The sequence below is a fragment of the Rhineura floridana genome, chromosome 3 (assembly GCF_030035675.1).
Source record: "Rhineura floridana isolate rRhiFlo1 chromosome 3, rRhiFlo1.hap2, whole genome shotgun sequence".
In the NCBI taxonomy this organism is placed as follows: Eukaryota; Metazoa; Chordata; class Lepidosauria; order Squamata; family Rhineuridae; genus Rhineura; species Rhineura floridana.
This window is the reverse complement of record NC_084482.1, coordinates 215256033-215269284: the sequence shown is the minus strand read 5'-3', so window position 1 is coordinate 215269284 and position 13252 is coordinate 215256033. Positions and strand designations below refer to the sequence as shown.

Sequence of the window (13252 nt, the reverse complement as noted above, 5' to 3'; positions counted from 1 at the left end):
TGTTCAGTCTGGTGAACAGAAGGCTGAGGGGCGACATGATTGCACTCTTTAAGTACCTGAAGGGCTGTCACATAGAGGAGGGTACAGATTTGTTCTCTGCTGCCCCAGAGGGTAGGACTAGGTCTAATGGTTTTAAGTTGCAGGAGTGTAGATTCAGATTGGACATTAGAAGGAACTTCTTGACAGTAAGGGCAGTTCAGCAATGGAACCGACTGCCTAGGGAGGTGGTGGGATCCCCTTCGCTGGATGTCTTCAAGCAGAGGCTGGACAGCTACCTGCAGGAGATGCTCTAGCTGTGGATTTCCTGCTGTGAGCAGGGGGTTGGACTCGATGGCCTACAAGGCCCCTTCCAACTCTATGATTCTATGATTCTATTATGCAAGCAACTTGTTTCAGTTTTTTATGTTTCTTACAGACATTTCCCAACATAAAACCGATGTCACCTTGCAATAATTGATTTTGCGTTTCAGTGTTTAAAAATAATGTATCATACAGAACGAAATTACAACGTACCATTTGTAATTCTGTAATATGAGAGCATTGGTCAGGGGTCTGATTACTTTTGCATGGCACTGTATCAATGCAATAAAATACAGTATGAGAAATAAAGGGTGCAATAAAAATACAATTAAAAATCACACAGCAATATGGCACAGTGCAGGCGGGTCAATCATTAAGTGGCCCTCCAAGACCATCAGCAATTTTTAAGGGGCCCGTGGGGAGAAAAAGTATGGGAACCACTGCTCTGTAGCTAAAGGTCTATACTTTGGGGCTCGTTGTGCCTGAATTGCCTCAGTTTGTCTCCTCTGTAAACTGAAAGAGCGGCCCATCCTCTTAGGGAGGTTGCACAGATGAGTACATAAACATAAATACTGGAGGCGTTCAAGGCAGCTGGACAGCTCCCATCAGGTACACTTTTAAGCTGGATTCCTGCCTTGAGCAGGGGGTTGAACTCAGTGGTCTTACAGGTCCCTTCCAACTCCTCTATGAAAAACATTTGTCAACAAATGGTAGTTCCTTGGATGGAAAACACACAATAGAGCTTGCAGTAACACACGTTGACTTCTGTAGTGGGTACTTTGGGGGGCAGGGACCCTTACTCCTTTGGGCTGCAAAGCTGTGGCTAGAATGTTAACTGGAGCACGGCGCAGGGAGCGTAACACCCACTGGCTCCCCATTTGTTTCCGGGCCCAATTCAAAGTGCTGGTTCTCACCTTTAAAGCCCTAAACGGCCTTGCACCAATGTACCTGAGGGACCGCTTACACCCATATGTACCTGCCCGGGATTTAAGATCATCTGCCTCTGGTCTCCTCTGCGTGCCTGGAGTGAAATATGTTAAATTAACAGGCACGTGGGAGAGAGCTTTTTCAGCTGTGGCCCCCAAGCTTTGGAATACCCTACCCCAAGAAGTCCACTCTGCTCCCTCCCTGTTGGTTTTCCGGAGACTTCTGAAAACGATCTTGTCCAGAGAGCCTTTGGGAGGGACTGAAGGTAGGGCCTGACACTGATTTTATGCCTTCTACGTTAAATTTTACCTTTGTAGTCCCTTCAGTACCAATCCCTATATATATGTATATATATGTGTGTGTGTCGTGTGTGCGGATATATATATATTGCATTTTGTATTTTATTTTAATGTTATTGTGATTTTACTGTTTACAATGTTATTATGTACATGTTTGATTTTATTTTTGTAAGCCGCCCTGAGTGCCCTATTATAGGGTGGAAGGGTGGGATAGAAATATTTTAAATAAAACAAATAAATAAATAAATAAAATGGGGATCCCCTTCCAGTCCACATCAGAGTTTTAGGTTGTTTTCCACACCTCTGCCTGAGAATGCATTAACTGTTACGGGATGAAAACAAGTGGGGGGTTTCTTTGTTGGGAGGGGGGACACATATTTTGTTTCAGATTCTGCTTAATTCATCATCTGGTTGACTTTTTCTGTTAATCTTTGTTCTCAGAAGGCTGAGGCTGGATTTTTTTTTCTGGCAGAAGAACTCTTTTGTACGCTGCTGTTGCAGAAGTTGTGGTTTTACGGAGATAAATATCTGCAAAGGAGAGCTGTCTCTAAGGGAACGCTGGGCTCTGTGGGAAGGAAGGACAGGTTAGAAATGTTTTTCCTCACCTTGGTTGTCAAGTGTTGTGGTGGCTCATCCACTAAGGCTACAGGGGCACAATCCTCCCAAGGAGGGTATTAAGCATTTTTTAAAAGATCTCCCTGAAACCTCACATTTTTGTCCCGTACACACACACACCTGCCTGCCTGCTTTCTTCCAGGGAACAGGCGCATGTGGTGAAAGCTAGCAGACCCATTTTTGCTTTTTTTTAGACCTGGCCTCGCTGTGATCCTGTTTGGAGGTTGAAGCGGTCAGCTCAACTTCAGAATCTGGAAGGAGGTCCGCAGGGAGGCTTGGCACTGATCCTTTCAATCTCAGAATCAAAGATTACAAAGACTTCCAATCCTCTCTGCAGCCTATTTCCAGGCTCTGCAACCTCAGCTTGAAAGGGGTGGGCCGCAGGGACACTTGCAAACCCCACCCTGTAGTGATCCTTTTGTGAGTTTTAAAGGATTGGCACGAGGCACGTTTTGCAAGTGCAAGGGGTTGATGGGTGGGGCATCATATGATTGACATGTGGGTTGCCCTGCCACCTGTCAAGGTTGGCCTGCAGGGTGGGGCCAGACAAAGACCTTTCCCCTGGAGCCAATAAGGCTTCCCAGCCCTGTGCCAGGGAGCGGTTGGGGAAGAGGCCTGATGGGCAGGGAAGGAGCCAGCCCTACCATTGGGCAGACAGCGGACCTTGGGTGTCAGGAAAAGGCAGCCACTGAAATTATTATTTTCCTGCCCAGGAGGGAGAACAGGCACTTGTGCACTATTCAACCTTTGGCTTCCAAACTGTGGAATAACAATCTAGGGAATTTGATCTGTAATTATCATATTTCTCCTTGGGAATTTAATTCGATCTCAAACCCCATCTGCCTTCAAAAAGTCATCTTCCATCACTCCCACAAAGTCGATAGATTATCGCTCATCAACTCCAAGGCTGCTCCATGGTTCTGGAGTTTTAAGCTTGACTCTGAATGTTCACTTTACCTTTTATCCTCTCTCCCCATAGCTTTAAGACAAGCCTTTACTGCCTTGCGTTTCTTCTCGCTGCCTAATGCAGTTAGAGAAGGTTGGCTTTCCGATACCCCTAATGCCCAAAGGCTTTGTATCTGCGGTTCTTCTGATGAAGATCTTCCCCATATATTATTCTTTTGTCCAATATATCATAATCCTCGAACTAGATTTCTTAGGAATTGGTTGTATTATGACAGGTCGATCTCAATTGAGGAACAAATAAAAATTTTAATGTCTGATTCTAATCCTGAGATCACATACAATGTTTCGTTGTTCACCATAGCTGCCCGAAATCTAAGGGCCAATTTTAAAAGTTCCCTGATTCCTTGACTCTGATAACAATGGAGCAAATCCATAGTCAAAGTTTTATCAATGTGACCTTATGTTTTGTGTTTAGCAGTAATTTATTTAGAATGTTTTTTATTAGATTCTATTTTAATCTTGTACATTGGTCTGTATAGATTCTGTATTCCGTTGGCCTTTGGCCCTGGAAATAAACTTTACTTACTTGTGGGATTTTCTGAATTGGGGAGGTGTCAAAATGTTTTTTTGAGCCTTGGATACTCTGCACCAAGGAGGGAAGCTACATTTCCTCCTCCGTCTCGGTCTGCAAAATCTTCAGTGTCAGCTTTGCTGAAGGAGGTTATTTATTTATTCATTTACTAAATTTAGACTGGCCATTCCTCCCCGTAGGAGCCCAGGGCAACAAACACCAACACTAAAAACACTCTAAAATAACATAAAAGATTTAAAACATATTAAAACAAAGAATCTTTAAAAACACCTTTTAAAAAAGCCTTTAAAATATCTTAAAAAGTAATTCTTGAGGGCAGAAATGTTTTCCCTTCAGGTCACATCCTTCAATATCTTAGCTCCAACCTGGAATAGGAATTAAACTATGTCAGATTCATATTCCTCATTCCAACCGCTTATATAGTTTTTCCTCCTGTGGAAATTCTTTGATGAGAATGAAACTTATTAGTCACTTGTTACCTAAAAGACCTCCAAATGGCTTACATTTACAAACATAAAAAAAATACATTAACACTTTTTCAGCTCAGACCATCAAAGGCCTGGAGGAAAAGGTAAGTGTTTGCATGGCTCAGAAAAAAATGTCAGTCAAGGTGCCAGGTGGACATCACTGGGGGGAGCATTCCACAGACAGGGAGCCATAAATGAGAAGGCCATTCAGATGGCTCTCATTACAGAAGCTCTATTCACTGTCCAAGTATTTATACAGTTTCACCCTTCTGTGATTTCTTTGATGAGCAGCAAGACTCAGCTTCTGACAGAAGCTCTTTCCTCACTCCAAGCATTTATGCATTCTCCCATGTTACTTTTTTTATGAGTAGTGAGAACCATCTTCCAAGAGAAGTTCTTTCCACACTCCCAAGCATTTAAATGTTTTCTCCCCTGTATGAATTCATTGATGAGAAGATGTGACTTCCGACAGAAACTCTTTCCACACTCCAAACATCTGTGCAGTTTCTCCCGTGTGAGTTCTTTGACGCCAAGTGAGAATTACCTTATGGGTGAAGCTCTTTCCACACTCCAAGCATCTATGCGTTTTTTCCCGTGTGAATTCCTTGATGAGCAGTGAGATCTTTCTTTCGAAAGAAGCTCTTTCCACACTCCAAGCATTTATATGGTTTCTCCCCTGTGTGAATTCTTTGATGAGAAGCAAGACTGTTCTTGTGACAGAAACTCTTTCCACACTCCAAGCATCTATGCGGTTTCTCCCCTGTATGAATACTTTGATGCACAGTGAGACTTACCTTATGTGTGAAGCTCTTTCCGCACTCCAAACATTTAAAAGCTTTCTCCCCTGTGTGGATTCTTTGATGAGAAGCAAGATGTGTCTTCTGACAGAAACTCTTTCCACACTCCAAGCATCTATGTGGTTTCTCTCCCGTGTGAATTATTTGATGCCGAGTGAGACTTATCTTATGTATGAAACTCTTTCCGCACTCCAAACATTTGAAAGGTTTCTCCCCTGTGTGAATTCTATGATGAGAAGCAAGATCTGTCTTTTGACAGAAACTCTTTCCACACTCCAAGCATCTATGTGGTTTCTCTCCCGTGTGAATTATTTCATGCCGAGTGAAACTTCTCTTATGTATGAAGCTCTTTCCACACTCTAAACATTTAAAAGGTTTCTCCCCTCTGTGAATTATTTGATGCACAGCAAGATCTGACTTCCAAGAGAAGCTCTTTCCGCACTCCAAGCATGTAGGTGGCTTCGCCCCTGTGTGAAGTCTTTGATGAGAAGCGAGATGTCTCTTCCGACAGAAACTCTTTCCACACTCCAAGCATTTATATGATTTCTCCCCTGTGTGAATTCTTTGATGAACAGTGAGATTTATTTGTTGATGAAATCTCTTTACACATTCCAAGCATTCAAATGGTTTCTCCCCGGTTTGCTTTTTCCATTGAGTTTTAAGTGTTGATTTAGGATGGAAACCTAACCAACACAAACGGCACGTACTTTCTTCTGTTCTATTTTCCATTCTTTCTTGGATTGCAATTTGACGGTAGACAGTGCCTTGAGAAGATGTGGATTTAGTTTCAGTTTTCATTCTCTGCTGCTCCCCCTTTATACATGTGTCTCTTGCTGGAAACTCCCCATGTAGTTCTTCCCGATTCTCAGTTTTGCTTTCACAACCTGTTGCAAAGAGAAGAAACTGTTAAGAGTCTGAGGGAGAAGGGGAGCCTCCAATCAATGAACAACCAAACATAATATTTGTATTCTAGCTTTGAGCAGGGGTTTGGGCTTAATGGCGCTATAGGGCCCATCCAACTCTACTATTCTATGATTCTATGAAGAACAGAAAATCTTAACTGAGCGGCAGCTCTTACTATCCATTTATGAGCCACTGTTAATACTGACAGCCAGTGTTCTATAGACTATTGCATTGGGTCCATGGAGTTCAGCTCCCAGCTGAAAGGAGAATTTTAGATCACACATTTCTTCTTTTTTATTTCTTGTTGTGTGACACTGAAACCTGATTTTTCTAATGATATATAAAACATTCAGTCTTTTTTATAAATCCAGCCTGGTCTGCATGGATATATTGTGGGAACATTTTGTCCCCTTCTGGATTTCTGTTATATGGAAAAGCAAGCTGTGAACATTTTAAACGATAAAAATAAGAGAAATCCTGCTACACCAGGTTATAGGTAGTAAAATAAAGGAAACGTACAAAAATGTTTGTTATTATTTTCCATTATCGTCAACTATGCCTTACCGAAAGAGGCCACAATCCGACCATTCTCCTCCATGACTTCCCTGTGCAGAGCCCTCTGGTCAGGATCCAGCAGAGCCCACTCCTCCTCCGTGAAACACACAGCCACCTCCTCAAAGGACACGGGACCCTGACAGGAAAGGGAATATTGCTCCTTACAGATAATATTTATGCTGTCGACTACTAAAATCAAGAAGGTTCACCAAGGAAGTGAGGCTGGATACTGTCTGGAAGAAATGAAACCTTCTCGAGTGGCATTCACAACCTCCCTAACAGGTAGCTTTCACAGAAGCAGAAAGAAATCCATTCAGGACCAGGGAGGTAAACAGAGAGAGAAGCACCCAGGCTGCCCCCAGCCTCTCTCCCCCCCACAGATCCTTCCCCCTACCTGATCCGCTTCCACAGCAGCTGCTTCTTCTCCACCACAAAGAAGAGGTGACCGAGGAGGCCTTGACAGCAGAGTCCCGTCACCTGTGAGAGAGAAACTCAGCGGTGGAGGGCAGTAGCACCTGCTTGCCTCTGAGCTTAAGCGCTGTGTTTCTAAGCACACGCTGGCATGATAAAATACTACATATTTTGGCTGTTCCTACACACCGCAGAAACGGTTGTGTGCAAAGACCACACTGGGCCAGAAATCCAAGTTGTGGTTTATGCCCACAAGTCCTGAAAATACGTTCATTTTCCAGCTGTGAAAAAGGCTGGGAACAAGCCTCCTTCCCCCACCCTCCAAGATTCAGAAGAACCAAAAAGAATTCCAAAGATTTCTGGCATTATCAATAGAGCGAAAATAAGTTCACTGTTGAACTGTGGAAAAGGCTGAGGAAAAGATTCAGAACATAAAATAATCCTCTGAATTTCTGGCATAATAAGAGGGAGATCAAGTCAATTCTTACCAAGTGAACTAGCACATCTGTCACTCTCCTGAACGTTCCCCCTTTGCAGAGAACATTCTCTGGCCCCTGATGGCGCCTTCTGTGACTCCAGGAAATCAGTGGCCTCTTCTGCAAACAGACCCATGATCTGAAAGAACAATGAGGATGTTGAAGGCAGTGAATGGGGAGATGGAACAGAAAATGAATGATTGAAGCAAAAGGCCTTGGGGCATTGGGACATTCCTCCGTGGATTTCCAGAAAGGTTTGGACAAGATCTCCCCCCTCACATTCTGAGCCCCTTCAAAGTGCCAGGATGAAACTCTCTCACCTGCTGTTCTGCCTGCTTCTTGTCCTCTGCCCAGCTCAGGAGGAAACCTTCGGCCAGGGCCACCGCCTGGGAAGTGGTCTCCGCTCCACATTCCCTCACCCAGTTCTCCATCTCTGGTGGAAGGACAGCCAAGAACTGCTCCAGGATCACCAGGTCCAAGATCTCATTCTTTGTGTGTTGCTCCGGCTTCAGCCACTGACAGCAAAGACTGTGGAGTTGCCTGCAAACATCTCTGGGCCCTTTGGACTCCTGGTAGCAGAACTGCCTGAAATGCTGGCGCTTCACATCTGAGCTAAGGGTGTCCTCCTTGCCCAGGACATTCTGCACTGTTCTTTCCCAGAATTCCCCAGGGCTCCCAGCATGGATGATATATGGACCTCTTTCTGCTTCTGGGCAAGGTGAGTGTTCCATCTTTGCTTTCTGTGCTCTTTCTTTCCCTCTTCTGGCAAAGGCTGTCCTAATTGGGGGTACTACCAAGTCCTACAAAAGCCAAAACATTGTTTGCTGAGCAGATTATAACACTTGAGCAAATGCGGAAGAATCTGGGTAGCAACCAGGTCATCTTCGAGAAGAAAAGGCAGCTGAATGCTAAGACACAAAGCAAAGTCAGAAACGTATTGGGGATTTTCCTTCATGTGAGGTCCACAGATTCAGGTTTTCAGTCTAGCTGAGAGTCAGGAGATGCAACAGCCCTCCCAGTGGTCTGTCCTCTACAACTCAGGGGAGTGTAGGAAGAACCTGGCTGCTGGATCAGGCCAAAGGCCCACTGAGTGCAGCATCCTCTAATGCCTCTGGGAAGCTCACAAGCAGGACTTGGGCCTAACAGCAACTCTCCCCAACTACGATTCCCAGCAACTGGTATTCAGAGGCGGCCGAGATGGATAGGGAGCTTCCCATGTCCTAACTCAGACTTGTCTGTGGGTGTTGTTGTGACCCATAGGGGGAGCCCTGTAGGTGGATCCAGCCAAAGGCCCATCCAGTCCAGCATCCTGTTCCCCACAGTGGCTAACCAGATGCCCCACTGGGAAGCCTACAGAATTTAATTTACTGTTGTCTACAAATTTAAGACTGTTTCCAGGGACTATCCATTTACTCCATGCTGTTGGGTATATTATCATCAACATCATAATCATCATATACCCTTCACCAGCACATGGCCAGGTTGGACCCTGACTGAGGGACCCTGGGGGACCCTCCTTTGGGATGGGAGTGTGGATCCCATCCCAATAATATAAAACAGTTTATATCTTTGAGATTCTATACAGCCTAGTCAAGCACCACTGATACTGAATCTACCGATATTGTTCGTGGTGATATTTTGGCTCAAATCTGTTCTCATTCTCCCAGATTCATATCTTGCTGAGTATCTCTAGACCTGGGGTTCCCAAACTGTGCTCCGCGAGGTTCATTCATTCTGTAAAACTATAATTACTGGGCTAAGTTCAAGGTTTTCATTTTGGTGTACATAGTTCCATACAGCTTGGGACCAGGATACCTGAAAGATTGTCTTATCCCTTATAAGAATTCCAGTTTCTGCCCTTAAAGGTCCATACTTGCTTATTAAGCAAGGTGGTGCTCGCTTATTTGAAAATATTGATATAATTGTGGCTGCAGAGCCCCCATCAGGTTAATAATTTTTACATATGATTTAATTCCTTACCCGGATACTTTTTTTATCTATACACACACAGACTCTCATTTAATAGACTGAAGGAAGGACAAAACAGCATTGTTGGCTGTCCGTACTCTTCCCCTGAACATGGAGGTTTCCAACTCGTCTCAAAGCGAAGGAGCCGCCTGGCTGGGGCAGAGCAAAGGTTCACATGGGAAGCTTCTTGTTCTCAGTAGTGCCAGAGAAGCCTACAAGCTTTGCACCCCACATGAACTGGGATCTGCCCACCTGCACTGCAGAGGTTTTTTCTTCTCCCTCCCCATTCCACCTTTTCCCACCCACTTTCTTAAGGCTTTCCTGCAGGGGTGTAGTTGTCTCGGGTGGGAGGGGTGAAGGAAGGAGGCGGGAAGGGGCAGAAGGGAGGGGATACAGGAGAGGGGAGGGCAGATTTGATCATTTGCATGCTTATCGAGTTCCGTGGGATTTACTCCTGTGCAATCATGCCTAGGATAGGTGTAACTGACCTGGGGAAGAGGCAGGGAGGGAAGGGGGATGGGGATTGCTGTAAACCGCCCGGAGAGCTTCGGCTATGGGGCGGTATACAAGTGCAATAAATAAATAAATAAATAAGGGTGAGAGAAGGGAAGGAAGGGTAGGGGCAGAGAGGGAGGGGAAGAGTTTGGGTGGGTGGGCACTGGGCAGAGGGGAAGCCCCTTTCCCAAAGGAAAACACTGGGAACAGTATCATTGTTTTTCAGGGTTTCCCCCACCTTTTTACTCTACAGCAGGCACATGTAGTCTCCCACCCAAATTTAAACCAAAGTTGTCCCTGGCCCCATCCAAACCAGGCCTTTGTTTCACTTTGGACAGTCATGGCTTCTCTCAAAGAATCCTGGGAAGTGTAGTTTGTGAAGGGTTCTTAGAGGTGCTAGGAGAGGCGCTATTCCTCTTGTAGAGCTGCAATCCCGAAAAGAGGGGCTGACTGTTAAACCGCTCTGTCAGGGGAATAGGAGTCTCCTAACAACTCTCAGCACCCTTCACAAACGACACTTCCCAGGATTCTTCGGGGAAACCCCATGACTGTCTAAAGTGCAATACACATCTGGCATGGGTATAGCCACCTGATTAGCCCAGCCAAACGGCTGTGAGTCTGCCTTTTAAAACACTGACAGTTGGTTCTTACTGAGCACGCATGATGTTATAATAGACGCCAATATTAAATTTCTTAAATTAATTAAAAATCAGCTAGGCATTTTTTTAAACTTTTACACTGTAGAAGATGGGGCAAGATCAGTAATAGGATACTCTGTGAACATGGCTGATTTTTAATTAATTTCAACAAATGATGAGACCGCTGACAGAAAAAAGTCCAACAGGGGTGTGGATTTTTTTAGTTTTTCACTTTGAACTCTTAATTCTTTCTGTTTGTGTATCGCCAGGAAAATTTAAGAGGGTGGTTAAGCAAGCGTTTCTGAGTTCAGGACTATACGTTTTGTAGTGTTTTGTTTTCAAATGCGCTTATGGGAAGCAGCAGAATGGCACCGGGGTATTTTCAATTTAACATTGCGGAATGCAAGAAATCCACGCTGGGTATAGTACACAGCCACTCTTGACATTTATTTCATAGACTAAAGCAACAGCATTGCTCTGCCGCATTTGCTGCCTGGTACACTTCCTCTGCACAAAGAGGTTCCACTCCTCTCACAGCAAAGGAGGCGCCTTCCTGGGGCACAAGCAAAGATTCACATGAGGAAGCTTCCTGTTCCCAGCAGTGTCGGAGGAGTCCACAAGCTTTGCACCCGACAGGAACTGGGATCTGCCCACTTGAACTGCAGTTTCCCTCCCCTTCCCATTCCACACTTCTACACCCACTTTCTTAAGAATTTCCTGGAGGAGTGAGTTGTCTGGGGTGTCAGAGGATCTTCGCTTCTTCGGGAGCAGGGTCTCTATGTCTCCGGCACCCTACGAGCCAATCAGCATGAAAGGGGAGTGTTTTGGCCACTGAGAAGAGTCTTCTAACTTGCTTCCTTGTCCTTTCCTGCTGATTGGAGCTAATCACTCCCCTTTCATGCTGATTGGTTCCTAGGGACATCTGTTGTTGTGAGAGGAGGCATTACGAGGGATCGCACTCAACCCAGTAGCAAAATTAGTGGTGACTGTGACTAAGATGAAGGGACCCTGCACTTCTGAATCTGCCACTACACTACGGCACCTCCTGCTTGAAAAGTCTCCCCCCTCTGATCCAGGCCCGCCCTCCACAAAAATGCACCAGAGGGGAAAGGTTGGTATTAGGGGGTGGGAAGGAGGCGAGCGCAAAACCACCCCAAGACCCTCCACCTTCTCAGTCGGGAGCTGTGACCCCCTTTTCTCCCCACTTTGCTGGCGGACCTCCCCCCCTTCCGCAGGCCCCTCCCCTGCAGCCCTGGGACCCCTTTCCCCCCAATGCAGAATGGGGAGCTCACCCGCTCTCCGATGGGAAAATGCAGCCCCTGCGAAAGAAGAATCGGAGTCCGGCTGGTCCCGCCCCCAGCGGAGAAGGCGGCGGTGGCGGTTGGATGACAAAGACGCTCCTCTTCCCATCCCCCATTCCCCGTCCTCTCTAGGAATCCGCTTCTGCGTCCTTAACCCTTCCGCGGCCAAGCAGCCTCCTCCTCTCGCAAAGAAAGGCGCATTGAAATGCTTCGCCGCCGCCTCATGCATCTTACGACGCTGCAGTTGGTTCCTAGTTCCTTATTCATTGAAAGTTCAAAACACTAAAAAAAGAAGAAAAGTTGACAGCTACAGCAACTTCAAGCCAAAGTTAACATGTCTCTGAACCCCAAAATATATGTTGGGGTACCCTGTATAATATGTCGCTGTGATCGGGGGACTCTCCCCGTCAAGAATAACAATACATTTATTCAGTCGAAATCATCAGGCTTCTCAAATGGTCATAAATGCATAATGATGTAATAAAATGAAAAAATAAGTAACTAGAGGTACCCACCCCACAATCTGCTCCGGGCCAGGACAAATCATACACCCCAGGAAAGGGGAGGGTGTCCTCTCTAACATGCCAGTGCGTCCTGCCAGGCCCAGAGCTTTTGCTGGGTGCAGGGCACGAATAATGGCATCTACGCACAACCAAAATGGACAAATAGAGGCAGAAAAAGGAAGGAACTAGGGGTCCCCAGCCCACAATCTGCTCTGAGCCAGGACAAATCACACACCCCAAGACAGGGAAGGGTGTGTCAGGTGGGATGCACTGGCATGTTAGAGAGGACATCCTCCCCTTTGCTGGTGTGTATGATTTGTCCTGGCCCGGAGCAGATGGTGGGGTGGGCACTCCCAGCTACGTATTTTTTTCTGCGTGTTTTTGTCTATTTTGGTTGGGCATAGATGCCCTTTATCCGTGCCCTGCACCCAGCAGATGCCCTGAGCCAGGTAGGATGCACTGGCATCTCCTGGAGGCCACCCTCCCCTTTCCTGGGGTGTATGATCTGTCCTGGCCCAAAGGATATTTTGCAGTGGGCACCTCCAGTCACTCATTTTTTCCTGTGTGCTTTTGTCTATTTTGACAATGCAGGAGGCTGGGAGTTTGATTGTTTCCTTCCCCCTCCCCAGCCTCTGCCACCTTGTTCTTTCACACACATCCCCAGTGCCTCTTTGCTCATCCTGCTACTTCCACTCCCCGCCAGGCCCGCCTGCCGCCATGGATGGCTGTCCTCACGCGGCTCGATGACAACCTAAGAAAAATATGGATATAGGATGAAATGTTTGTATTTATGACAAATTATAGTTCCTTTGATGGCAAACATACAGCAGAGCTTTGAGTAATAACTCTTGACTCTGTAATTGGGTTTTACAAGCCCATTTTTTAAAAAAGGTGAAAGATTTTTTTGGGGGGGCAGAGCCTTACTGCATTCTTGGCCTCCAAAATGACCGTCTCCTTCCCATCCACATCACATTTTGGGGTTGTTTTCCAGCCCTGACTGACAATGCATTAACTTTGCCAGTGTAAAACAAACCACCATGTTTTCAATAGTAGTGGGGGCTTTTTGGGGGGGGAGGTTACTTTGTTAACCAGATTCTGG

General features: G+C 45.8%; 1 protein-coding gene across 1 annotated transcript; it reads right to left on the bottom strand.

Annotated features, from left to right (window-relative positions):
* Positions 1-552: 552 nt before the first annotated feature.
* On the bottom strand, positions 553-11758 carry LOC133381599 (zinc finger protein 586-like). The gene is made up of 6 exons (XM_061620925.1): positions 11642-11758; positions 7569-8048; positions 7261-7387; positions 6756-6838; positions 6371-6497; positions 553-5787 (listed from the first exon to the last, which is right to left on the bottom strand). Exons 2-6 carry the CDS (start codon positions 7977-7979, stop codon positions 4685-4687), a joined length of 1851 nt encoding a protein of 616 aa, XP_061476909.1. The 5' UTR covers positions 7980-8048; positions 11642-11758; the 3' UTR covers positions 553-4684.
* Between the last annotated feature and the right edge of the window lie 1494 nt (positions 11759-13252).

What these genes read in the sequence shown, in the direction of transcription:
- LOC133381599 (XM_061620925.1), bottom strand. Translation starts at nt 7,979, where the DNA reads ATGGAACACTCACCTTGCCCAGAAGCAGAAAGAGGTCCATATATCATC. An exon ending in CAGATGTGCTAGTTCACTTG is followed by an intron (nt 6,839 to 7,260) that starts GTAAGAATTGAC and finishes TCTCTCTCACAG; the next exon opens with GTGACGGGACTCTGCTGTCA. An exon ending in TCGGATTGTGGCCTCTTTCG is followed by an intron (nt 5,788 to 6,370) that starts GTAAGGCATAGT and finishes TCTTTGCAACAG; the next exon opens with GTTGTGAAAGCAAAACTGAG.